The following is a 26569-nucleotide window of genomic DNA, read 5'->3' as shown; positions in this document are numbered from 1 at the left end:
TCTATGAACATGGCATTTCTTTCAAGTGGGACAATCTGTTTTGCTTTTACCTTTCAATAACAAAATGTCCATTTTGAATATACCACTTAATACTGTTGCCATTACCAGAAACCTTGAACATGAACAGAATTCTGTCCTGAATTCTTGTCAGGTTTAACATACTTTACTAAGAAATTCTTCTTTTTATTCCTTTTTTGCCTGATAAAATGATTTTTCCCAGTTGACTAAGGGCAGTAAATGTCTTTAACACTTTAATGCTTGCACTGAAGAAGCTTTGTTCTCCCAAAAGAAAAAGGGTTCTTACATTTTATTTTTCTTCAATTTATTTATTACCAATCTACTTGGAAAGTGGCAAATACTAAGACAATGTATGGAATAAGTCCATCAACTGAAGAGAAGACACCAACAAATCTGAAGACTCTCTGTGAGATGCTGGTTTATTATATTAATTATTGGCTCAAACCAACTCAAGTGTGTGTGTATGGGGAAGAAGGGGTAAGACTGAATTTCATGAAGGTGAGGTGATGCCCTGTCCCACACCCCAGCCCCTTGAAGCCTCCTTGGGCAGCCCCCGAGCAGCTGTCAGTCACTGGACACCAGGAGCACTTCCCACATCACACTCCAGAGCCTTTGACCCAGCCCCACATGGGCTGGAACACTAGGAGTCCCACCTGGCGGGGGGGTGTGGCCATGGGGGCCAAAGCAAATACAGGCAGCAACGTGCACTGGCCATATTTGTTCAGATCCTGCCACCTGGACACATGGGAGCTGAACTTTCACAGGACCCTGGTGGTAGCTATAAATTTTCTCTTTTTCTCTCTCTTTCTTTACTACTACTTCTCTTAATCTCCTTTCTTGATATTTTGGGTAACTTGAGAGCAAGTGGGTTGGATTTGGCTAAGTTATATTTATTAGCATGTGCTAAGTCAATGCTTTGTGGAATGCTTTAATTTGGTTGTATGTTACCCTCTAAACTTTTGCCAAGATCTCTTATTTCCTAAAGTTTACCAGCAAAGTACCTCTTGAGAAAACATGTGTGGCTTTTCTCCTTTGCACTCTCTCTTAAAAAGTGTTAAAAGAACCAAGGGTTCTTCCAATAATCCAGAGGGTGGATATTGTTGGAGCATTGCATATTTTTAAAGTAAAACCCCTTGGTGAGCTCACAGCTCGGGGCCTGGGGTCTTACACTCTCTGATGCAGGTCTCTGCTTCTACTCGCTGATTAGCACAATGCCTGTCAGCAGCAGGGAACAGACCACGATTACTTTCTATACTCACAGCTCCAAGGGAAAGGAAGAGGAGAAATTTGCATGTTTACATTGGCTATGTATAGAAATACTGCAAATGATACTACAAAACAAAAAGAGAAAAGGTTTCCTAGCTCATACAATCATAGAATCATAGAATGGCCTGAGTTGGAAGGAACCTTAAAGATCATCTAGTTCTAATACCCCTGCTGTGAACAGCAACACCTTCCACTAAACTCAGAGCCCCATCCAATTTGGCCTGAAACACTTCCAGGAACGGGACATCCACAACTTCTCTGTTGTGAAAACAACCTGCTCCAGTGCCTCACCACCCTCACAGTAAAGAATGTTTTCCTAATATCTCATCTAAACCTTCTTTCAGTTTGGAACAATTCCCCCATGTCCTATCACTACATGACCTGCAAAAAGTCTCTTTGCATCTTCTCTTCTTCCTTTCAGGTACTGGAAGGCCACAATTAGGTCACCCTGAAGCCTTCTCTTCTCCAGGCTAAATAATCCCAATTCTCTCAGCCTTTCCTCATAGCAGAAGTTCTCCATCCCTCTAATCATCTTGGTGGCCTCCTCTGGACTTGCTCCAACAGATCAATGTCCTTCCTGTGCTGGGGACCCCAGAGCTGGATGCAGCACTCCAGGCAGAGTATCACCAGACCAGAGCAGAGGGGCAGAATCACCTCCCTCGACTTACTGGTCATGCTGTTTTTGATGCAGCCCAGGATACAACTGGCTTTCTGGGCTGGGAGCTCACATTGCTGGCTCATGTTCAGCCCCTCATCCAACAGCACCCCCAAGGCCTTCTCAGTAGGGCTGTCCTCAATCAGTCCATCCCCCAACCTGTATATACTGGGGTTTGCCCTGACCCAGGTGCAGCACCTCGCACTTGACCTTGTTAAACCTCATGAGATTCCCATGGGCCCACTTCTTGAGCTTGTTCAGGTACCTCTGGATGGTATCCCGTCCTTCAGGTGTGTCAACTGCACCTTTCAGCTTGGTGTCATCTGCAAATTTGCTGAAGGTGCACTCAGTCCCTTCATTTACATCATTAATGAAGATATCGTAAAATTTTTCCTTTGATCCTACTGCTATAAAACAGGATGGCAAAACTTGTAATACAAAGTTGAGGTGGATAGAGACAATGGAAAGGCCCCAGCTGGTCATACAAAAGGAAAAAGATTTCAGAAAATAAACCTGTAAGATACATCCAAAATGCCAAATGCACACCAAACCAAAGCAAAAAAGAACTAAATAAAAAAATCCCTCTGTTTTGTCACCTTCAAACAAGCCGTTTTCAAACAATTTTTGCAGTCAAATGCTTGCACTAAAACTGTGTGAAATAAAAGTAAACAAGCCTGCAATGGTAGCTAATCAAGCTTCAGAGAAAAAAGCCTGGGTAGAAAGATGGAATACTCTTTCCATGAAATCATAATCCATACCTACAAACTGCCTTCTTCATTAAGTATGCAAACACAAGTTACACTCATAGCCATACTTTCAAAATAATTGTTTTCTGCAAATAAATGTAGTACACAGTGTATCACTTAACGTGCATTTCTGAATTGGCTTCTCCAGTGTATTAGCTATATTTACTCATCTTTTACAAAACAAAGTAACATAAATGAAATCAGAGTAACACAAAGGCAGATTTATTCCACAGTTCAGCACAGCAAATGTAGATTATGTTCACAGTATGTTTAAAAAACCCCAAACAAGGAGTGCCACAGGCCTTTTGTCTTACCGTTACAAGCTCCTCCTCTAATTCTCTGCAGGCTTTTTCAGTATTCCCTAGTCTCTCAGAGAGGTCTTTAATTACCACCTTCTTTTCCTCAATGACTTCTTTCATTTCATTGTTTGAGGCGAAACACTCTCTTTCTAATCTGAAAAGTTTGAACATTAGAACATTTTTATCAAAAATATTTTTGTCAAGTATACTGTATACTTTTAAAAGATAATCTACGAGTATCACACATATCAGGTTATCACCTGATTTATATATCATACGGCTTCTGAAGCTGCTTGCCTTATTTTTTCTTTAACTGAAGAAACCTATATATTCCTTCTAAGAAAGACTTTTCAGTTATGGTTATATTCTTTTCCAGTATCAAGGCTTGCATTAGACTTCCAGTCATTAATTAATTTGATCATTTGGATATAGCTTCCAAATTACACATAATAAACAGAAGTCATCATATTTTAATTAACGTTCTAGTTCTCTTCAGAAAGACCATATCACATCTTGCATCATCAACCCTGATTTCAAGTACAAAGCTTGCTTCTAAAGTTCCCATGTACTTCACTATATTCTTGCCCTGGTTCTGGCCACAACAGGGTTAATTTTTGCAGTAGCCAGGAGGGGGCACGCTAGGACCTGAAGGCTATCCTATACCACCTCACCTCATCTTCCAGAAACAGGGAAGGGCTCCCTTCCCTGGCAGAGGGAATGGTAAGGTACGGTCATGGGCTTCCACAGTGAGCAATTCCATGTGAATCATTCACTTTTTTTTTTTCCTGTACACTCTGTCATTAGTACTGCTGCTGTTACAGTTTGTTGTCTTATTTCATTGCTGTTTCCAGTAAACTGTTCTTATCTCAACCTGTGATCTTTAGGTCTTGTGCCTCCAATTCTTCAGCCCGCTGGGGGTGGGCAGGGAGGGAAGATCAAGTGGCATGTGGCTTGGAGTGTTTCAGTGGGAACACTAAATTGGGAAATACCATTCCTAAATCGTGACAATTCCACTCAGAATGGCATGGCTTCAAAAGCAGCATATCCAAATTTTCGAACAGCTCGTTTGTATCAGTCCTCCTGGTAGTCAGGAAAGCAAATAATACAGAAAGCCTGGCATGGATAAAAAAGGCAACTCATGAGAAAACTACAAGGCCAAACAACATTGTATAGAGCGCACAGCCAAGGACAGGAATCCAAGGAAAAATTTAGAAGGACTGTCTGAGTATGTAGGGCTGGTATCAGAAAAGTCACCTAGAATTAACTTTTGCAAAAGATAACAAAGACAACAAGAAGAGATTTTACCACTCTGTTAAGGTAGGAAAGAAAACATGGACAGGCTTCTAGACAAACAGCTATTTTATCAACAGCAGAGAGAGAAAGTTACTACACTCAATGCCTTTCTTGCCTCAGTCTTCCCTGACAAGGTCTCCTCCCAAGCCTCTACAATCAGTAAAAGGGCTCGAAAAGGATAATAATTGCTAGCAGTAGGTGAGGATTGAGTTTGGGATAACTTGTGAGAATCCAACTCATAGAAATCTAAAAGGCCAGTTCACCTACACTCAAAGGTTCTGACAAAGGTGGCCTATGTCACAATGAGATTGCTCATTATCGCTGTGAAAGGTCAAAAATTGGGGGAGGTCCATGGCAAATGGAGAAAGGCAAATGTCACACAGATATTCAGCAAAGGGCAAAAGGAGAAGCCAAGGAACTATAAACCAGTTTGCTTCATTTCAGTCCCTGCAAGGTTACGAAGCAAGTCCTTTTGTAACAATTTTCTGGGCTCATGAAAGAAACAAAGATGATTGGGAACACAGGGAGGTTTTACAAAGGTTTAATCATGTCTGGCCAACCCAGTTATATTCCATGATAAAATGACCAGATCTATAGACAAAAGGAGAGCAAGCAGATTCTTATAGCAAGGATTTTAGCACTTTCTCACAGAGTATTTTTATAGCTAAGTTAGAACTTCAGTGTAGATATGTGAACTACAACACTCATAAAAAAAGATTTGATGGTAAAGCTCAAATGGTAGTAGCTGGTAAGAGGTGCCATACTGTAGGAGTCTGTATTACAATCTGTTTAACAGCTTCATTGATCATCTGAATTAGGCCAAGAGGGCAATCTCACAGAACCTGCAGGTAACAGTGAACTGAGTGTGAGTAGATCATGACACAATACAATTGATACACTCAACAGAAGAGCTGCTGTTCTCTAGACACTAAGAAAGAACAGAACAGCATGAACCTTCTGAGATTCAACAATGACAAGTGCAAATTTAGGAAGCAAGAGCCCCCTAAAGTGATGTGGCTGGTAACTGGCTGGGGAGCAGCTATGCTCAAAAAGGGCATGGTAACCATGGTACACAGCCACAAATCAGCAGCATGGCATACAAGTAGAGATAGCTAACAGCAACCTGGGCTGTATTAATAGCGTAGCCAGACCAAGGGAAGTGAGTAATCACCTTTTATTTGGCACTCATTATAACACATCTAGGCTAATGACCAGTTTTAACTACACGTATTCCCCCTAACAAAAGAGTATGGCGTAATAAACACTTAAAGAAAAGCACAAAGATCAGTGTTTACAAAGCCATAGTGTTGTCTACTCTCCTATACGGCTCCGAATCATGGGTCATCTACCGCCACCACCTGCGTCTCCTAGAACGCTTCCATCAGCACTGTCTCCGTACAATCCTTAACATCCGCTGGTCAGATTATGTGACCAATACATCTGTACTAGAGTAAGCAGCTGTCACAAGTATTGAGGCCATGTTACTGAGAACGCAGCTGCGATGGGCAGGGCACGTCTCCAGGATGAAGGACCACCGCCTCCCTAAGATCCTGCTCTATGGTGAACTTGCCACTGGCTGCCGCATGAGAGGAGCCCCGAAGAAAAGATTCAAGGACTCCCTGAAACAACATCTCAGCCTTGGCCATATTGATCACCATAACTGGTCTACTCTGGCCTCCAATCGGGAGGCCTGGAGACACACCATCTATAACGCAGCTGCCTCCTTCGAGAACACACGCAGGATCACTCTCGAGGAAAAAAGGCAACGCAGAAAGAACCGTATCTTGCAAAATACACCATCTAAGGAGTCTTTCTGCTGCGCCTTTTGCAACCGGATATGTCTATCACGTATTGGCCTCATAAGCCACCAGCGTGCCTGCAGCAAATGTGGATAGTGCCTTCCCAAATCTTCGTTCGCGAAGCCTAGCCATGATGATTCCCCCTAACACAGGAGAAAAGCTGGAGTGGGCTAAGGAGATGTCCGTCACCATACTCGGGGGCTGAAAATACATGTAAGAACTGAGGGAACTTGGTATGTTCAACCCAGAGAGGAGATAACTTCGAGGTTTGTAACAGGCCCCCCAATATCTAAAAGGAGATTATCAAGAGGATGCAGCCAGTCACTTCACAGTAATGTTTGGCTACAGAACAAGAACGGAATCCAAAGTGGTTCAGCCAAGGAGAAACATTTTCCAACATAATGACAATTAAACAGTGGAACAGGTTCCCAGAGAGGTTGTGTCACCTCCATTCTCCAGGTTTTCAAGACCTAACTGGATGAAACCCTGAGCAGTCTGATCTCATAACTAATCCTGGTTTGAGCAGCAAGTTGGACTACAGATCTTCTGCAATTCCTTTCAACCTCAACTAATCCTTGATGTAACTCTCAGCAGTAGAAACATCCAGGTCTCACTCATTCCTTTTCTCTTCTCCTATCACTCCTGTCTCACTAGAACTGAAAGTAACAGAACAGGCTCAAGGTTCTTCCAACTTTGAAGCTTTTGAATCAGTATTGTCACTTTCTGACTCTGATTTATTCCTTATAGATCAATGTGTCTTTTTAGCTGAAGGACTGTTTCATATAGTCTTCCAAATGCTTATGTGCTTCTGCATCAGCCTGGCTTATTTTTGGAATTAGCTGTAGATGGTTACTTCTTGTTCTTCTAGAACTTGCCTGTTTCAGCCCCCCAAAATAGCTTCTACTCTCACAGCTTTTGGAAAAACAGCAAAGCAGTTCCAAATTATTCTATGTCATGCTCTCACTTTTCTTGAAAAGTTAATTCACACAGAGACCCAAATCCCATGTTGCTTCCAATTTAAATAGTGCTACTGGGTTCAGAGCTAATTAATAAATTATGCAACCCAGAAAAGCCTGTTAGTTTGGTTTTAGTTATTACGATTATCTTTTTTTGTGAGGAAAAAAAAAATTATGCAACCCAGAAAAGCCCGTTTGCTTGGTTTCAGTTATCACAACTAACTTTTTTTCTGAGAAAATAAATTCTCATAGCATTACAAAGCTTCCAACTTTGGTATTATTTATGTACATCAAGTCCAGCTAAAGAGATACACAAGTGTTCTAGCACAAAAAATTAAAGTCTCTAATACTTCCATTTGGCTAAGGCTTAAAGACAAATTCGTGCAACTCCTCTAGAAAAAGAGAAAATATGTTTGGATGCCAAACTATGGCTTAAAAGAAAAAGCCAAGATCCTGACATTGTCTGAAGTCCAAGGACCAGAGCCTTCAAAGGTAAGTAGATCAAAGGCTCTTGTATTCTCTCTGAAGGTGTCTAGTGAAAGCAATCACTGATATTCACCAGCGTTACTGAGACTTGTACGCTTCAAAGAATAATAAGGGCACAGGAAACTGATGAGTCAGTACATGCCCACCCCACATAATTACCTCAAGAGAACTGAGTAGATTAATGTCCACCTCAGAGAAAGCTTGACCTTCACTATCTATCTTTAAAGAGGTCTGGAAATTTAGGCGCCTGGACTAACGAAATTTTAAGGATAGACTGTTCATGTTTCTTCAAGTTCTGTTAACAAAACCACTAACTGTTTTAATTGTGTTTTAACTGTGTTTGCATTCTCTGAAATTACAAAGGACAATTTGCTCTCAAAAACTCAGTTGGCAAAAGTAGCTAGGAATAATTGCCTGAATCAACACACGATTGCAAGTAGTGAAAAGTACTGTTTGGATATTAGGCAACATTTGTTCTCATATCCAGTTAACACAGAACAGTTGCTCCAAGTAGGCATAAATTCTGTTTTATACCAAAAACCCCCCTAAGATAGGGCAAAGAAACGTTGAACATAATCGTCCTCTTTAGAGGAAGAAGGCAAGATTTTTTAAGGTTCATGTTGTATTTTAGAAACACAAGTACTTACTTCTCTGTAAGCAGTAATATTGACACTTCTACGGCAAATGCTATCATAATTGTAAAAACTGTATTTCATAGTCTTAGCCAAAAAAAATACACATATTCAAGTATTTTGTGCAGGAATTCCAAACAATGAAATACGGTGCCTAAAAAAACCCTCTTTTTTTCTTTTTTAAGGGTAAGGTTTTTATTTAAGATTTCTTCGCATTTTTCAAAAGTATAACTTTTGTGCATCAAAAATATCCTAGAAATAAATCCCTTCAGTTCTCAAAGAAATAGCTTTATACATACAGATAAAATATTCTCACAAGGAACAAAACATTATTGAATGCACAGTGCAATTCAATATCTAACCATTATACTTACATTGGTCTGAATAATCTAATACAGAAAAATATCTTTAAGAGTTTCTCAAAGATTTAATTGGAAAATTACTACTTACGGATGTTCACAGTTTTTAACCAAAAAAGTTAAAAAACAGATTTTAAAATTTAAAAAACAGATCTTGTTTTTGGAAATGGTTTGGAAAATTCCTCAACAGATGTTTAAGCTACCATTAAAAATGCTACTAATTAGCTTACACTTTATCTCTGTAATCATCTCTTGATTTTCAGAACATATTCACACTAACAGCTCCCTGATTTACTACAGAAAGTGATGCTATGGCAGCCATGTTGAAAAGACGACAATTTTTTTTCTGAAGACTGAAAACTACTCCAGCTTAACAAGCACTAGACAAAAAAAAACCTAAAGAAGCTCCATGTTTCACTTGAGGATGATGAATTTGGCTAATCTAACCTCAAATACATAGATGAACCTTGGAACATTAGACCTTGGGAGAAGTGAAGAGGTGGTTCAAGAACAAACACAGGAAGAATGTAGTTCAAGAAAACTTTTGTAACATCAATTTTTTCATATTTTCTGTACCATGTAAATATGGAAACCTACCAGAAAAAGAAAAAACCCAGAAGACCAGACTAAAAACTAAAAAAAAAACTATAACAAAAAGAAAAAAAATAACAATAGTCCATATTCCGTGTAAGAATAGGAAGTTAGCTACCAGAAAAACTCGGACAGTGGAAAGCAGCCTGTAAAAGTAGCCAGTAAAACCAGTGATGGAACAGCCATTCCTCTGAAAAAGGCTGTTTTGAACACAAAGCTTTTTTAAAACCAAGCAACCAAAAAGGAATAAAATGTCAAGTCAATGGTATAGGCCTTCTCCAGTTCAAGAAAAGGCCAAGAATTTGGTATCAGTTTAGTGTCATATATTTGCTGACAGAGAACTCATGCTCAAAGCAAAAACAACCAGGCGGGATAAGATTACAGTTTAATTAACTGACATTATTTCAGGACAACAGAGAATCTTGAAATACACATACTCGGTTTCCCACCTGTGAAGACTGCAGTCTTTCTGAAGCATCACTTTAGATTACTATCATAATGTATTTCATACATTTTCCCAAATTTTTATCATAAAAACTATTTCTTTTTCTTTGAGAAAAAAGTTTTCACTTTCACTCTGGTTTACCTAAATGCACAAACTTACATTCAGACCTCTTTTGATCTTATTTTAATGAAGAGCTTTAAGGTGTTTATAATACAGCACGTTTCAACTATGTAACTAAAAACATCTCTGTAAGCATGAGTATAGAAAGACTCTCTCAGGCCACAAACTTCCTTTTTTGTAGGGAAACCAGTTTCTTTTTTCTCCACTACTGTTCTTATGAACAAGTCACCATAAATACCGTTGTGTACAGACCCGCATAATCCTAGATTGAGATGCCAACTCCGTCATTTCCAACCCATTCTACTAGCTTGAGTCTCTTCCCACACCCCTACTGTATTCCACCCACTTTATGTCTTCTTAAACTTCCTCTTTCCCTAAATTTAACCAACTGCTATCCTTTATTTCACCAACTCCTCAGTTCTGTGTCTTCCAAGACACAAATGTCTTCTTCTTCCTGACATTTTCTCACCCCAATATAAACTTGGTTCAGCCAAGGAATAAGACTCAGTACAGTGTATCCTATATCTGCCAGGGGAATATAGCAAAGCCGTTCTTCCAGAAACCATGTACTACCACAGACACAGATTGTGCTGAGTAGGAAAGGAATCCCATGTAATTTCCTCTGCTCTATTTTTGTTACCTAGTTAAAATTTCCCACCATCATTCAAAAGCTGAAAATGAAGATAATCCACTATAAATTACACACAACTTCTAGGCAGGACTCCGAAAGATTCATCTAGCTCACTGAAAAATAGTATTTTCATCATAATGTAAGTTTATACAGAAGAAAAAAGATCCGTTCCAACCCTGCCACATGTGCTTTCCCACACTCCTACCAAACATACAGGAGACAGGACCCTCTTATAACTATCATTTTCAACATTTTTGCTTTGGCAAATAATCAGTAACAGATCAGTTACTTTATTTACCAACCTATACTATGTTATGTTTACTGATATGGACCTATTCTTATTGGAACATCAGGTTCTGAACCTTGGTTTGGTTTGGGAAATTACATCAGATTCTGTTGTTTTATACTGACTGAACACTACACAAAATGTAAACTATAATTGGTAATCAAGCTGCCTACTGCCTACTATTTTACAAAGAATTTAAAAGGAAACTTACTTATTGAGTTTTTCCAAGTTCTCCTGGGCATTGTGTTTTTCTCTCTCATATGCATTTTCTAACTCTTTGAACTCTTTCCTGATCATTTCTAAATCTGAAAGAGCTTCAGCTCGTCTGTATTTTTCCACATGCACAGCTTCTTCAAGTTCTTGAATTCTTAACTACCAAGTGATAAGAAAGCAATTAAAGCAAGTTAGGAAAGATTACGATCTTTAATGCTGGACTGTTTTGCTTTACAGGAGACTATATTGTATTAATTCTACATAGAAGCCTATACACACGTAAAAACTTTGAACATGTCTAAAAATGTAGGAATACATAAAAACTGAGACAAATAGATATGCTGACCAAAAGTACCTTCTGTTCTCACTTGGAGGTGTCTGGCTTTTCCCATTTTCCTGAATTTTTCCAGTAAATTCTATTTTTTAAATAGACATGAAAGTGTGGGACTAACAGTAAGGGCTACACTTCCTCTCAGAATAAAGTACACTTTGAGCTTGTTCATGTATACAAACAAGGAAGAAAAATTCATCAGTTATTCACCCATAAATGACAGGTCTCTCATTTTAAGAATGTTATCCTCCCAGTTCCTTTGTATGTTGCAAAAATGGAGAGGAAATTAAGAAAACTAAATCTTTTCTACTAGTTGAATCATCACTTTTAAAATTTAAGTGCCTATAAATACAGAAGATCATGAAAATGAGAAAATAACTGACAGAATAATGGCAATACCTATTTTTGTTACTCAGAAAATAGGAAGAAAAATATAACAAAATTCCTTTTTTTTTTTTTACTTAATTTTTCAAAAGTCCAGTGTGAAGGGCTTGTTAGTGCTAAGCAATCACCATTTATCTTTCTCAAAAAAATGTTTTAAATAAACCATAATTGCTTTATTGGGTTAGACACTGTGTGATACAGTTTAATACAAGAACTTAATATGTAGTATATATACTACATTTATTCATTTAATCCATCTTTACTGGTAAGTCTAGATATCATAACTTTGAGGCTCAAATGTACTCTGAGTAATTATATAACTCACACTCCTAAAGAAGCTGGATGTATGCACTGTATGTCCAAATTGCTCTAAGTGCCCATTCAAAAGATACAGGGTAGGATACTTAAACAGTAGTATAGCGCTTAACTATTGTGAAACATTTCCTTTTCCCTCACTGTTTAAATGCTACTGGGAATTCTCAAACTTACAAATCTGACGTTTTTTATTATTTATTCTAATAACTTTAAAGTCCCCTGAAAATTCTTCTATTCTCTCCTTTTATATATTAGTTTTTACAATTCTGACACTTACTGCAAAAAATCTATTCAGTGTTTTCACTGGAGCAAGTAAGTGGTCTTAATATTTTTGGAGCACTGTACCTTCAGAACTTCAACTGTTTTACTGTAAACTTGTACAAAATATTTACCAAAAAGTTTACCTGGATGATCTTTGAAGTGAAATTGGATTCTAAATGTGCTGCTCTCTCTGCTTCAATGCTTTCTTCCAGTTCCTTTGTTCTCACTGCAGCTGCCTAAAAGTACCATTTTGAGGATATTTAAGTCCAGAGAGATAATAACATGACAAAGTCTGTTCAATTCTGCTCATTCATACAGCAACCTGATACATTTGAACTGCTTGCACTTTGGCACTGTGAAAACCCATACCAAAAAATACATATATAAATAATTTTTACATATATAGAATATTAAATTAATATTTTCTATTTAGGTAAATAAATTGATGTAGCATTATGTTATTGCTGCATTTTTTATAATCAAGAAAACTGCAGCCAGGGTCAGAAAGCGGAAAGATCAAGCTAAATATTCTACCTATTCCCTTACTATTTGCTCACCTCAAGCAACATAACCACACTCTGTATGTTCCAAAATACAATGATGTATCAATCAAGCATTTAAAATTTCATAAATGAGATATGAAGCACAGAGAAGATTCTTCAAAAATATGTTGGCTCTGGCACCCGATTTCCAATTAAGGTGCCCAGAACAGAGTGCTTTGCAGCTCTAGACTAGTCACAGTTTCCCTACAACAAAAATTTCTGAACTCTGTAATGTTTTAAAGCACTAAGTTATTGATTTTGGAAAAGTAAAACAAATTAGTAAGTATGTGAGACTTCATGTTGAACATTTAAAAGAAGAGAAACATTAGCAGATCTTAAAATAAAAGCTCCTGGCAATAAATTAAACTTTGTATAATCACACACACAAAAAAAGGAAATACTTTTGAAACTGATATCCATGGAAGACCTACTAAAGAGAAAATCAGCAACAGCGTAAGAGCTTACCAAACCTATTCCGTAGTAAGGTCTGTCAAAAGGCTTAAACTTCGCCTCGTGCCATGAGTTTTATCTGCTTAACACAATAAAAAAATGCACAAATCCTGCACAAATACTCCCACTGTACTTCCATAACGCTAAGATTATTCTCATAAATAAGAATGTCACCCCGGTCTTCAAAAAGAGGGAGAAGGAGGGCCCAGGGAACTACCTGTCAGTCAGCCTCACTTCAATTCCTGGAATGGTGATTGAGTGCTTCATTCTAGAGGCCATGTCTGTCCACACGGAGGACAAGAAAGTGACCGGAGTAGTCAGCATGAATTTAGGAAAGGGAAATCATGCTTAAGCAAACTGAATGCCTTCTACAACGGTGCAACTGGCTGGATGGATGAGGGAAAAGCACTGAATGCCATCCACCTGGACTTCAGCAAGGCTTTCGACAGTCTCCCATGACATCATCATAATGCAAACTCTGGAGGAGTGGGCTGGATGAGTGGACAGTGAGGTGGACTAAGAATCATCAGAATGGCAGATCCCAGAGGGTTGTGACCAGAGGCTCAAGGCCTGTAACCAATATTGTCCCTCATGGTTCAATGCTGGGCCCATTATTGTTTAACTTCTCCATCAGTGACTTGGATGAAGGGGCAGATGCCTCCTCAGCAAGTTCACTGATGACACAGAGCCCAGAGGGCTGTGGTGCCCTTCAGAAGGACCTCAACAGGTTGGAGAGATGGGTAGAGAACTGCCTGAAAATCAACAAAGGCAAGTGCAGGGTCCTGCACCTGGGATAGAATAACCCCAGGCACCAACACAATCTGGGGGCTGACCTGCTGGGGAGCAGCTCTGCAGAGAAGGACCTGGGGGTCCTGGTGGACAACAATCTGTCCATGAGCCAGCAGTGTGCCCTGGTGGCCAAGAAGGCCAATGGGATCCTTAGGAAAAGCATTGCCAGCAGGTCACCAGAGGTGATCCTGCCCCTCTACTCAGCCCTGGTGAGGTCACATCTGCAGTGCTGTGTCCAGTTCTGGGCTCCTCGGTACAAGAGACATGGAGCTCCTGGAGCAGGTCCAGCAGAGGGCCACCAAGATGATTAAGGGATTGAAGCATCTCTCTTATGAGGAAAGGCTGAGGGAGCTGGGCCTGTTCAGCCTTGAGAAGAGACAACTGAGAGAGGACCTCATCAATGTGTACAAGTATCTGAATGGAGGGTGTCAAGAGGATGGAGCCAGGCTCTTCTCAGCAGTGCTGAGCAACAGGAGAAGAAGTAATAGGCAAAAACTGATGCCCAGGAAGTTCCACCTGAACACAAGGAAGAAGTTCTTTCCTGTGAGGGTGACCATGCACTGCAACAGATTGCCCAGAGAGGTTGTGGAGTCTCCCTCACTGGAGATATTCAAGAACTGTCTGATCCCTTCCAACCCTACTCATTCTGTGATTCTTTCAAAAATAACTTGCTTAAGACTCTCAATATTGTCTAGGCTCTATTCCTTCCAAACATCGTAATCTGCTTTGCCCCTAGTGAAGAATTAGCAAACTACCCCCTGCTTTAGTTTAGAAGGACTCCTTAGCATCCTCCAACAGGGGAACATCTGCCAACAGGATGTTTTTACTCAAAAATAATGCCAGCCTATTAAAAGTGGTCAGTCAACAATAAATATATGTGGATTTAATTTCTTTTTTAAAACATTTAACAACTCCATCTAAAAGTAATTCTATTTTAAGCTTGATGAGAAGATAAAGGAAACAGTGAGGAAGGTACCTATCACAACATTTAGAGTGGGAAATATAATTTTTAAAAAAATTAAATGAAGAAATGGAAACTTCACTGAAAATATTTCACTGCATACTCTAAAGAGCAAAAACATTTTTCTGTCTTTGTCTGGTTTGTTCAAGTGTCTGTTCTTAAAGTAAACACTGAAATGAAAAAACTGATTCTACATGTAAAGTTTTCAGGAACAACATACTAATTCACAGGCTTTGTACTGAATTTGACTTCTAAATATTATTTTATTTCCTGAGCACCTCTCCAAAGTACAACTGTGCCTTTATCTCAGCCTCTCTTCAGCTGAAACCAGAGCTGGAAAACACAATCAAAATGGTTTATTATCCCCTCAAATGGAACCCCCTAGACTTGTTAGATTTCATCAGTCCAAAGATGAAAAATAAAAACAGAAATAAGAAATAATAGCTTGAATGAGGGTATATGCAAGAATTAAAAACTGGAGTAATCAGATTCTCTCTAACAGAACACATAAGGATCAGTTCTTAGTATAGCTTTTTAAAAGTAGCATCTATCTCTTTGAGCTGACATGATGGACACTGAATGCAAGGACAAGCAATGTGGTCCAAAGGAAACACGAACTCTCAAAAATACAGAAACCTCAGTCCTAAGAAAATTCTGAGACAATAAAGGAAGAGAGGCAGGATCAGGCAGACACCTGTACGAAGTGCCAACATATCACTCCTTTGCTGACTGAAGTTTGCAGATCTTTGGTTTGCTTGAGTTGTCACAAGTCACTGAAGAATTAACTTGCAGAATTAGCATGTGTACAAAAAGAGAAGCGCTGGGAAAATTAGTGTTTCAGCTACAGACATTCCTGATGATCCCTGGAATAGGAGAAATAGCTCCTATTTGCAAGCAGGACAGTGTGTCTAGCCTACTGTCAAAGAGTTATGACATTAGACACCAACCAAAGAAGAGACAGATGTACCTGATAGGTGTCCAATTGAAAGTATTCAAATAGATTCAAGACAATATACACAGAAAAATTATATTAGAAACCAGAAATCAAACTATCTGTTTGACAGGTAAGTATCATTTTACAGATCATACCCCCATACAAAGGTATGAGAAAACTGACTTTTTCAAAACTGGAGTTTCTTCACAAAGTTAGGAATATCAATGCCCAATTCTTGATTTTGAAGTTCTTCTTCTTCTGGAAATTGATTCTTTAAAGCTTTGCCTCACTTCGTTACAATTTTGATTTTTAAAATCTTGTTTAAGTTAGTTCACTGGATCTTCAAAAAACAAAGACCCAGGGAAAGAAATAAAATGTCTTTTCGTTCAAGACAAGTCACTGTCAGGGCTCTGACAGAATCTGCCACTAGTTTCTTGTATTGTTAGAAGCCAAAGATGAAGAATAAACTGTATTCTTCCAAAAGTCTCAGAAGATTACTCATGCAAACCTTAGTCTTATCTTACCAGTATATATACTATACCCCAAAGACTCACATGCTTAAAAGAGCTTGCAGAAAAATTACATATGTGAATTGAGGAAGTCATGTAAATGCTGTGTCTGGTGAAGCAACCAATATTCTTTTTCATCTGCTCTATGATTTTTTGCAAATACAAAAACCAAATCAGATGTCACCAAATCAGTGAGAAATTAGTCAGAAAACAAAAACTTCATGAGAGATATTGAACTAGCCATTAGCACATAAGCATTTCTAAGCAATACAGAGTTATTAAATATAAAGAAATTCAGATTTGCTTAGATTGTTCTAAGGAAAAGATTCTTGGCATTTCTATCTGTCAAAGTGCACATCAGCCATAGAACTTAAAACTTGGATTCCAAGCTGAATCTGAAGATTCAGCTGGGAAGAACACAGTTGCAACAAAATACTATACAGAAAATCCATTCTATTTTGCTAGTAAAGGTTCAAAAAGGCTCTATTTACATGCACTTCCCTTCACAGTGAGAAGCTACATGCTCCACCAGTGAGAACAATCTATTACACATTCTGTGAGTGAAAGAAAAGTGTCAGGGATGAGACTAGCCTGTAAAGCCATGCTAAAAAATCAAAAAAGAGAAATAGGTAGGAGAGGAGTTCTGTGTTCCTGTCTGACAAACAGAAAGACAATGGTACCAGATTTGAATCAAATGAAAGGTAAGAATCAGTATCCTTACTGAATCATGTATATGAAAAGTTTACACAATGCCTGTGTACAAAAAAGGAGCTGTGAAAAAATAACCTAGAGCAAGCTTGCAAGCCACAGATATCCAGACCATAAGGTCTCATCTGGGAGTCAAATGAGAATACATTCTGCTTCAATATTGAGAGCTTCCTGTCAGGTCCAAATCCATCTCAATGATAGACCAGAAAGTGAGTTCACCAATGATTACAAAGTGCTTCCTTATCCAACATCAAAAACACTGGTTATTCAACAAGATTCAGTCATTTGTTACCTTCATGTTCACCTAACAGGATATATGAAAACAGACATCCTACTTTAGATGTCAGATGCAAACCCATGGAATTTCTAAAGTTTCCTTAGATATTCAAGCTGAGTTGATTTCAGTCTTAATTTAAAGAAGAAAGATATCCGGGATCAGTTTCCATAACAGCACAGACAGAATTGTGACTTTTGAGAAACTGTAAATAAACATGACTAAGAAAAATTCAACACCAGCCTTAAAACTTGTGGGCAACCATGCTATATGTTTAATCTAATCTCTTAAACTTCAGTTGCTTTTTCCAGTGTCCTGTTGTATATCAATGCTAATCTGGTTTCTAGGAGACATTTCCTGCATGCTAACAGTTTGCAAACTATCCACTTTTCTCAGCCCCTAGCACTTGCTCCAAGTATGCAATATTTGTGAATACTGGTGTACTCCATACTGAAAGTGTAATTCAGTATCCTATATTTGTGCAATACCACATTTGCTGCTGGATGCTTGCATTTACATAAAAATACGCTTTATCAGATAAGCAACAAAGAAAACAATGGGGGGGGAAAGTACATTTACGGCATGTTTGGATACAGTAATCAAAGTAATTTTTCTCTTCTCTACTTCTATTTAGACCACTTCTGCAAGATGTTTCAGTTTCATTTCACTAAAAAGTTATCAGGATACTTACACTTTTCCAAAGCTGAGGTCCAACATCTATATGAAATACTCAGCCAAGATAAAGTTTTAAGTTATGAAGACACACATGTACTCATATCTGGATCATCATCCACCCACTCTGTGCTTCCATATTCAGATTAAGATATTCCTACTTAAGAGCATTTCCCTATACTCATAACTCAAACCAGGGGGTCTAAACACATCTTTGGGAGATGTGCCAACCACTTCTACCTAGTGTTAGAAATGCTGATCCCTCTTGATCGTGGTAAGGTGGAGCCATCTCCTGTTTGGAAAATAAACAACCTTAACTATAAGTTACTTGAATGCAAACAATTCTTAACTACTGAAGTAAATGTTCTTTCAGCATGACCTAGTGTGGCTAACGCTCACTATACACATTTCCTGTACCTGAAGTCTAGAGAAACATGTCTCAGTGACAGAGTAGCCATGCTTGACCTGCACAACACTGGATAAACAAGTATGCTGGCCTGGAAGCTTCAAGTTAAGCCATATGCCTGACTTTAGGTTAAAGAGTAAAACCAATTAGGACTGCTAAACTGATACAGTTCGGTTGCCTTTGGATAAAATCCAAGTTCATTCCAATCTGCTATCTGAACTGCTCTCCCTTTCTACATAACCTTGAGGGGGAAAGATGTCTCTTTTGGTTCTCATGTTCAGTAGGTTATGTTCTCATGTTCAGTAGAGCCCTTAACAGTACACAAACTGACACTGTTACTCTATACATGCACAGACAAGACTCAGTGACTCCAAACTCCTTGTGAGGGCTACATAAAACAGTATTGAAACAACTTTGGTCTGACAGCGAGGTAAGACTAAACAATCTTCAAACTAGACTTGAATAATATGATGACATAGGAGATTATGAAGAGGAAGCTCCTCTCCGAGAAAAAGTCCATTATTATAGAATCATAGAATAGTTTGTGTGGGAAAGAACATTGAAGATCACCTTCCATTAGACCACCTGGCTCAAACTCCCATCCAACCTGGCCTTGAACACTGCCAGGGATGAGGCATCTACAACTTCTATGAGCAACCTGCTCCAATGCCTCACCACTCTCACAGTACAGAGATTCTTCATGGTATCTAATCAAACCTACTCTCAGTTTAAAGCCATTCCCCCTTGTCCTATCACTACATGACCTTGTAAAAAGTCCCTCTCCATCCTTCCTGTAGGCCCCTTTTGGTACTGGAAGTCTATTATAAGGTGCCCCCAGAGTCCTCTTTTCTCCAGTTTGAACAGCCCCAACTCTCTCAGCCTGTCTTCATAGGACAGGTGCTCCAGCCCCCTGATGACCTTCATGGCTCTCCCTCCTCTGGACTTGCTCCAACAGGTCTATGTGATTCTTATGTTAGGGAACCCAGAGCTGGATGCAGGTGAGGTCTTACTAGAGTAGAGCAGAGGGGCAGAATCATCTCCCTCAACCTGCTGGTCACGCTGTTTGCGATGCAGCCCAGGATGTGGTTGGGTCTCTGGGCTGCAAGTGCACATTGCTGGGTCATGCTGAGCTTCCCCCCGAGTCTTTCTCCACAGGGCAGCTCTTGGTGCATTCCCTTCCCAGCCTGTATTTGTACTCAGGGTTTCCCTGACCTAGGTGCAGGACCTTGCGCTTGGCCTTGTTGAACTTCGTGAGTTTTACACAGGCCCACTTCTCAGGCCTGTCAAGGTCCCTCTAGATGGCATCCCTTCCCTCACATGTGTCAACCTCACCACAGAGCTTGTTCTCATCGGCAAACTTGCTGAGGGTGCACTCAATCTCACTGTCCATGTCGCCAACAAAGAAAAACAGCACTAGTCCCAACCCCTGGTCAACAACTGGTCTCCATCTGGACATTAAGCTGTTGACCATAACCCTTTGAGGGTAACCATCCAGCCAATTCCTTATCTACCAAGTGTTCCATCAAAGCGATATTTCTCCATTTTAGACACAAGGATGTTGCGTGGGACAGTGTCAAATGCTTTGTAGAAGTCATTATGTCAGTGAGCTTGTTGCTGGAGAAATACAAACTTTGGAGCCACCACAGAGATACCACTACGAAAGCTGCAGCGCTTAGAATCCTCCAAGTATGTAGTATTATATATTTATAAATATATATTAGAGAGACTATAGTTTTATATATATATGTATTATAAGTAAACTACATACTAAGTGTGTAGTAACTAATATAGTCACACTATATACAGTCACAGTAGCTAGAATTTCTAGATGCCAGTTGTGCACTGCGGAGACACTAGAAAGAACAAGATTAAAGATAGTGGTAAGCCACCAAGAAGTGTGTAGAAGACGACAAATGCTAGTTTAAAGTTTAACCAGTAGTACTGTCAACTGACTAAGGAATGTGTCCTCTCTTGCACTGCTTAGAGCTTTTGCAAGTTGTTCTGATGAAAACCATAACTTACCTGAGCGTGCAGTTCATGGTGGAATTATAGCAACAAGGAGAAAAAAGACAAAGCGGGTCTGCAGGTTTTGGGGGTTTCGGTTTTGTTTTCAGCTGAGACCTAAATTTCTTGTTTCATTGACTTAGATACAGTAAGAAATAAACCCACAGCCTCAAAGTATTGTTTGTACATACACCTCATGCAAATACAGATATGGACCATCACCCAAGTCTTTGTTGCAGTCATCTCCCCATCATACCAGCATTACCAAGATAATACAAGAACACATATTTCAGAAGGACATGAAAAGCTCAATATATAACAGAAGGTGGGGGGGAGCAGAAAAGGCAATGTGAAAGCTAAGGGAATGGTCTTTAACTGGTAACTAACAGTCACAGAAATATGACAATGTACTCAGTCTCAGATATTAAATGGACCAAGTTATGGGACATTTTTCAGGCCTCATGAGAAAGACTTAAAAACTTTGAGACCTTGAGTTCAACTTACTGAGAGTTGGCAGCCTCAAACACATAAAACAAACAATAAAAAGTCATTACATTTTTGTGAACAAGGCAAAGAGTTGGAAATTTATTAACTAATAATTCTGTTTCTCGTGGTAAAATCCACATTATCATTGCAAAACTACTTTCCCACCCAGCTTTTTGGCTGGAAACATCACAAGAAAAACTATTTTTATATAAAAATTACTCTATATTTCCCAAGAATCATCATTAGGTATGGAGCTAAAGGCTAAAATAAAAGACACTGGTGCTGGAAAATTGATTATAATAGATAGTAGTATCTTGATGAGTTCAACAGAATTAGATCAATAATTTCTCTGGCTACTGAATCTTAGCCTAAAGAGGTAGAATGATATTAAGGTTCACATTCTCAATTTTTCTAGCACAGTATGTTTTCTATTTCAGAAGGACTCCATGTCCATGCAATGGCATGGTATGTTGGTATCACAAACTGGCAAAATGGAAAGCTAGCAGGTTAGACAGTGCATCAACAGCTGTCTTTCAACTGAAGAGTCCACTAAAACTTGCCATTACTCTTTCTCTTCATTTCTAACTTCAGAAACTAGAAATTTCCTCTTTTAGATCACAATCAGAATAATGCCTGAAGCGTAAAATCAGAACAATATTTTGAAAGAAAAAAGAAAAAAATAAACAAGAAAAAACCCAACAGGGCGCAGGCAGATTTTTTTCACATTCCCGTCTTTATAATAGCCTATTGGATATAACTCTTCACAAGAGTGCCATCGTACAAAAGGAGAGAGTTTTAAATTTAACTTTTCCTTTAATTACTGAAAAAGAAGTATTCTCCCCTTGATTTCTCCCTTACATCCAGCAGAGGGTAGTAAAAGAACAGTTTTGTGAACTCCAAAGAGTTCATTACTTATCAAGTAGCATATAACAAAAGATTTTAAGATTGGCTTTTAAGTAGAATTACACTACTCATCACACAATCACCTTAAGAAGTTTGCTGCTATCATCAAGAAATTAAGCACAAATTTGCTAACCAAATCACCATTAACACAAGGTACTCTGCATGGAAATTGAAGATGTCTCCTATATCTATCAATTTCAATCTACAAGCTAAAAATTCTATGAAGAGAGAGAAAGAAATACAGGGCTACTTCATGAAAAAACTTATACCATTCTGTCTGGGGTGTACTACTTCAAGGCTTCTGCATCTGAATGGAAATCTAGCTCAGACACAGATATCATGACCCGCTTAGTGGATGAAGGCAAGGTTGTGGATGTTATCTATTAAAACTTCAGCATTTGACCTCATTTTGCAAGCATTCTGCTGGAGAAACTTGCTGCTTGTGGTGTAGACAGGTGCAGTCTTCGCTGGGTAAAGAACTAGCTGGATGGCTGGGCCCAGAGGGTGGTGGAGGATTGACTTGTATCCAGTTGACATCCAGTCACGAGTGGTGTTCCCCAGAGCTCAGTACTGGGGCCAGTTCTGTTTAGTGTCTTATCGATGTTCTGAATGAGGGGATTGAGTGCACCTTAATTCAGTTTGCAGATGAAAACAAGTTCAGCAGGTGTGTTGATCTGCTGGAGAGTAGGAAGACTCTGCTGAGGGGTCTGGACAGGCGGGATTGATAGGCTGAGGCCAGTGGTATGAGATTTAACAAGGTCAAGTGCTGGGTCCTGCCCCTGGGTCACAAGAACCACATGCACTGCTACAGGCTGGGGAAGAGTGGCTGGAAAGAAGCCCGGCAAAAAAGGACTTATGGTGCTGGTCAATTGCAACTGAACATGAGTGTCCAGGTGGCCAAAAAGGCCAATGGTATCATGGCTTTTAGAATAAACAGTGCGGCCAGCAGGACTAAGGGAGTGATCACCCCCCACAGTCAGCACTGGTGAGGCTGCACCTTGAATCCTGTGTTCAGTTTTGGACCCCTCACTACAAGGAGGACATTGAGGTGCTGGAATGAGTCCAGAGAAGGGCAATAAAGCTGGTGAAGGGTCTGGAGCACAAGTCCTATTAGGAGCAGCTGAGGAAGCTGGGAGATCCTCTCATGCTTCCATGTGAATGGAAGCTGGAGAAAAGAAGGCCCAAAGAAGACCTTATCGCTCTCTACAACTACCTGAAACGTGGGTATAGTGAGGTGGGGGTCGGTCTCTTCTCCCAGGTAATAACTGACAGGATGAGATGACATGGTTTCAAGTTGTTCCAGGGGAGGTTTAGATTTGATATTAGGAAAAAATTCTTCACAGAAAGGGTTGTAAAGCATTGGAACAGGCTGCCCAGTGAAGTGGTAGAGTCACCATCTACAAAGTTATTATTGTAGGCCCTTTCAGACAGTTACACTCATGCAATTTCCTTTTGAGATGGTAAAGTGAGATGCAATCTGACAAAAGCATATGTATTGAAGTCTTACCTAGTCTTTTTTATTTGATTCAGAAATTTGTGATAATTTGCTAAAACTTTCAAATGCAAGACGCTTCTTCACATACTTTTCCTTAATCACTGCTTAAATAGCTATACTTACAGTAAGTACCACAAGACTCATTTTTCTGTAGACTGAATATGTTATTTTCTCATGACATTATTAAGAGATTTAGAAAGTTAAAATAATTTAACAAAAATGAAGCAAAGAAAATATTTTATCAGATTATGGGTTAATAGGTAACATTCCCTGATAGGACCATCTTTAGGGTATAGCAGTTGTACATTTTCAAAAAAATGAGTGCTGTCTTTTCAAATTTACAGATGGTGGGTACATTCAATCAAAATATTTAGAAAGATAAATAATTTGCTGACTTGCTCCTCCTCCTTTCAGCTCACGATTCCTATGCTAGTATATTAAAAGCCACGAAGTCACAAGAAGAGCCCTTATTTGAGTATTTGGAAGCAAAACTCTTTGTTTTTTAAAAGGGTCATTGGAACCTGCCAGTACGCACCACTTTCCAGCTGAAGGCAATTACACCTAGACCAATATGTGTAGATCACAATATATGACAATAGATTTCCAGTAGAACTCTTTGAGGGCACAAAGGTCTACCTTGTTGGTCAATAAGTCAGTGGTTTTAGCTGATGAGCTTTGATCTTCCCTGTAGGAATTTTCCTTTGTACTTCAGTTTCAATGCAGGACTCTATCTACCTAGAAATCAATGCTTTAAACACTTCTTTTGCCTTTAAGAGAAAAACAACAGAAAACAAGCACTGCTGAAAACTATGTCACTTGTTACTTTAAGGGCTCCTAAAATTCTGCAAGTGATAGTTCCTTAAAATTCATTGCAGAAAATATTTAAATATGCCTTAGTAGAAAACATACATAAGGATAAAGAATCATCCAGTCACTACACTTTTCTGCAATGACAAATGTTCTACCAAGAAAGTCTTGATCCAGACTGTACATACAGATAACATAGACATTATAAAGCCTCGCAGTGGACAAACAAAATGTTGAAATCTAGGAGAAAACTAGCAGTTTATTGTAAGAAGCACACTTGCAAGATATTATTCTCAAAGACCTAAGACTTCTCAGCAATAGGTGTCAATCAACAGACAGGAAAACTAAAACTACCTGTAGCAGTTAACTCTAGATACGAAGAGGCTGCTGTAACACCACTGTGATCTTTCAGTATGCTATTCCCTCACCTAGCACATCATCTAGTAATTTTCTCAGCTTCAGCAGATTCTCCACTGCAAATCCAATAAACCAAAAAGACAAGATAGACAAATTAAGAGGTCAGGGGAAATGTATAGACTTCCTGAAGTAAAGTTAGCCTTGTTTTCATGTTTACATAAAACTTTTCCCATCTGCTGCTCAAACACCAGTCTCAAGTCAGGCTCAAAGTGTAAGTGGTATTCACCTCTTTAGCCTTTTCTGCAAAACCAATGTTCAACATTTTCTTCATCAAGAATTCGTAGCCTCACTGGAAGGTTCCATCCCTCAAAAATTAAATTGTTCAATGTCAATGCCTGTTGAGCCTAATAGCAATAGTGAAAAAGCCTTACTTCAAGTTCCTTTTTAAGTTGCTTCTCTCGTTCAGTGCTGCATTTAAGTTCACGGGCCTGGCATCTCAGCACCTCACTACAGCCACTGTGTTCCACCTCCACATCTCTCAATTTCTTGTGTATATTTTGCAGTTCATTATTCAGCTCCTAGGAAAAAAATAAAGCAGTCTGAGATACTTTTTCTAACATAAAGTATTATAGCAGAAGGGTCAAAAGAGGAAAGCCAACTGCCTCAGAACAAGTTATTAAAATAATACACCAGCACAAGCCAGCAGAACCACTTGCCCAACAGCAGATGTGCTCACAGGTAATATGTGTTGGCTCAAAACTCACTATGAACGTGACCTTCTGCGGTAATACTAAAATCAGAGCCAATTCTCCATATGAAATTTTTCTCTAACAGAGTACAAGGCTGCTGTTCCAATCTCCTCTCTCTCCCAGCTCAATAGTAATGATGGAGAAGGAAACAGTTAAGTGCATTTGATGACATGAAACTTAGGGACAGCAGCTCTATTTTGTTCTTATTTTAACTGTTAGAACTTCAAATCAAAGCATTTATTGAAAGTTACTTCCATAAACAAATTTCTGCTATTCTGTGAAGGACTTTTCTGTCTACAAACTGAATTACTTAAAAAATGACATACATGAACGACAAAGTTCTCAGAAGAATAAAATAACTAAGCTGTTCCCCACCACAATTTCTGCTTTTGGAAGCTGAACCAAGCTACAAGTTGGTGTAAGTACCAACACTATTGCACTCAGCAGCACTACTACAAAATCCTCATTCACACCACAACACATGCGGAGGAAAGTAGCCAAATAGTGAACCTCAGCAGTCTGGCACATATTTCAGTTGGAAGTCCCAGAAGTCTCAAAAAGAATAGCTTTGTTCTAGTGGACAGAAGTAAGTTTTCCCATAACTAGCATTAGAAACAAGCTGTAAATCTAATGACTCAGCTGAAGGACCTTGGGAGAGTCAATTTGTTAAAATTACTTTCTGCGCAAAACACAGGAAGGTTACCATAAGTCCTCCTGTTCATTTACTCCTACCCTTTATCATGGCAAGAGAAATTTTGTGAAAATAAACCAGGTGGTCTGTAAATTCTGCTATTACTCTTACATCACATACTTTTGTTCCTGGAAATTACTAATCATAAGGCATCTGCAGAGTGGGGAGGAGAAAGAGAAGAAAATGAATTATTCATAAAGAATGACTCTTTGGAAGATTGAAGTTTGACAGAACCATGTTTATATATGAAGATCAAAGAAATATAAGTCTTTTCCAAAGTTTGGAAAACGAATTTTGGAAGTTCTTCCTGACTGAAGGCAGAATGTTTTGGCCACTCAAACACGACAATAAGAGAATCACAACTCCCTTATTAACACAGTGCTAAGTGTTACTAAGTGAAGAAAATAAGTTTGTGGGGGTTTCTTTCATGCGCAGGCACTATGTCACAATTTTTCTGGCATTCTCTGGAAAGGTAACAAGGAGCATGCATGTGGATTAAAAAATGTAAACCTTGTTAAATCAAAATATTGCAAAAATAGTCTATCTGCATATGGATTAAATTTAAGCTAATCCTCTAACTTTGCCTGTAATACCAAGAAATGAAGAGGTTTCTTCCCATCAGCATGCTAAAAAAATTACTTTCACTGAAATATACAACTACTCCTACTTTTTCCACATTGGAAAGATACAGAAATATTAATCTCTTTAGATTTATCTTCCACATACTAAAAAAAGTGAGCTGAGAA

General features: G+C 38.9%; 1 protein-coding gene across 6 annotated transcripts in view; it reads right to left on the bottom strand.

Annotated features, from left to right (window-relative positions):
- CCDC171 (coiled-coil domain containing 171) overlaps positions 1–26569 on the bottom strand; it is a 150957-nt gene that overhangs the window by 107692 nt on the left and 16696 nt on the right. For 5 of the 6 annotated variants that reach the window (XM_032676968.1, XM_032676967.1, XM_032676969.1 and 2 more), the window contains 4 exons: positions 24815–24961; positions 12230–12322; positions 10794–10954; positions 3000–3138 (listed from right to left, as the gene is read on the bottom strand). In XM_032676968.1, coding sequence (XP_032532859.1) covers positions 3000–3138; positions 10794–10954; positions 12230–12322; positions 24815–24961 — 540 coding nt within the window. The remainder of the gene's footprint in view (positions 1–2999; positions 3139–10793; positions 10955–12229; positions 12323–24814; positions 24962–26569) is intronic. The other variant, XM_032676971.1, reaches the window with a different exon arrangement.

The sequence above is a fragment of the Chiroxiphia lanceolata genome, chromosome Z (assembly GCF_009829145.1).
Source record: "Chiroxiphia lanceolata isolate bChiLan1 chromosome Z, bChiLan1.pri, whole genome shotgun sequence".
NCBI lineage: Eukaryota > Metazoa > Chordata > Aves > Passeriformes > Pipridae > Chiroxiphia > Chiroxiphia lanceolata.
The sequence above is the reverse complement of the archived record's forward strand: the minus strand, read 5'-3'. Positions and strand labels throughout refer to the sequence as shown.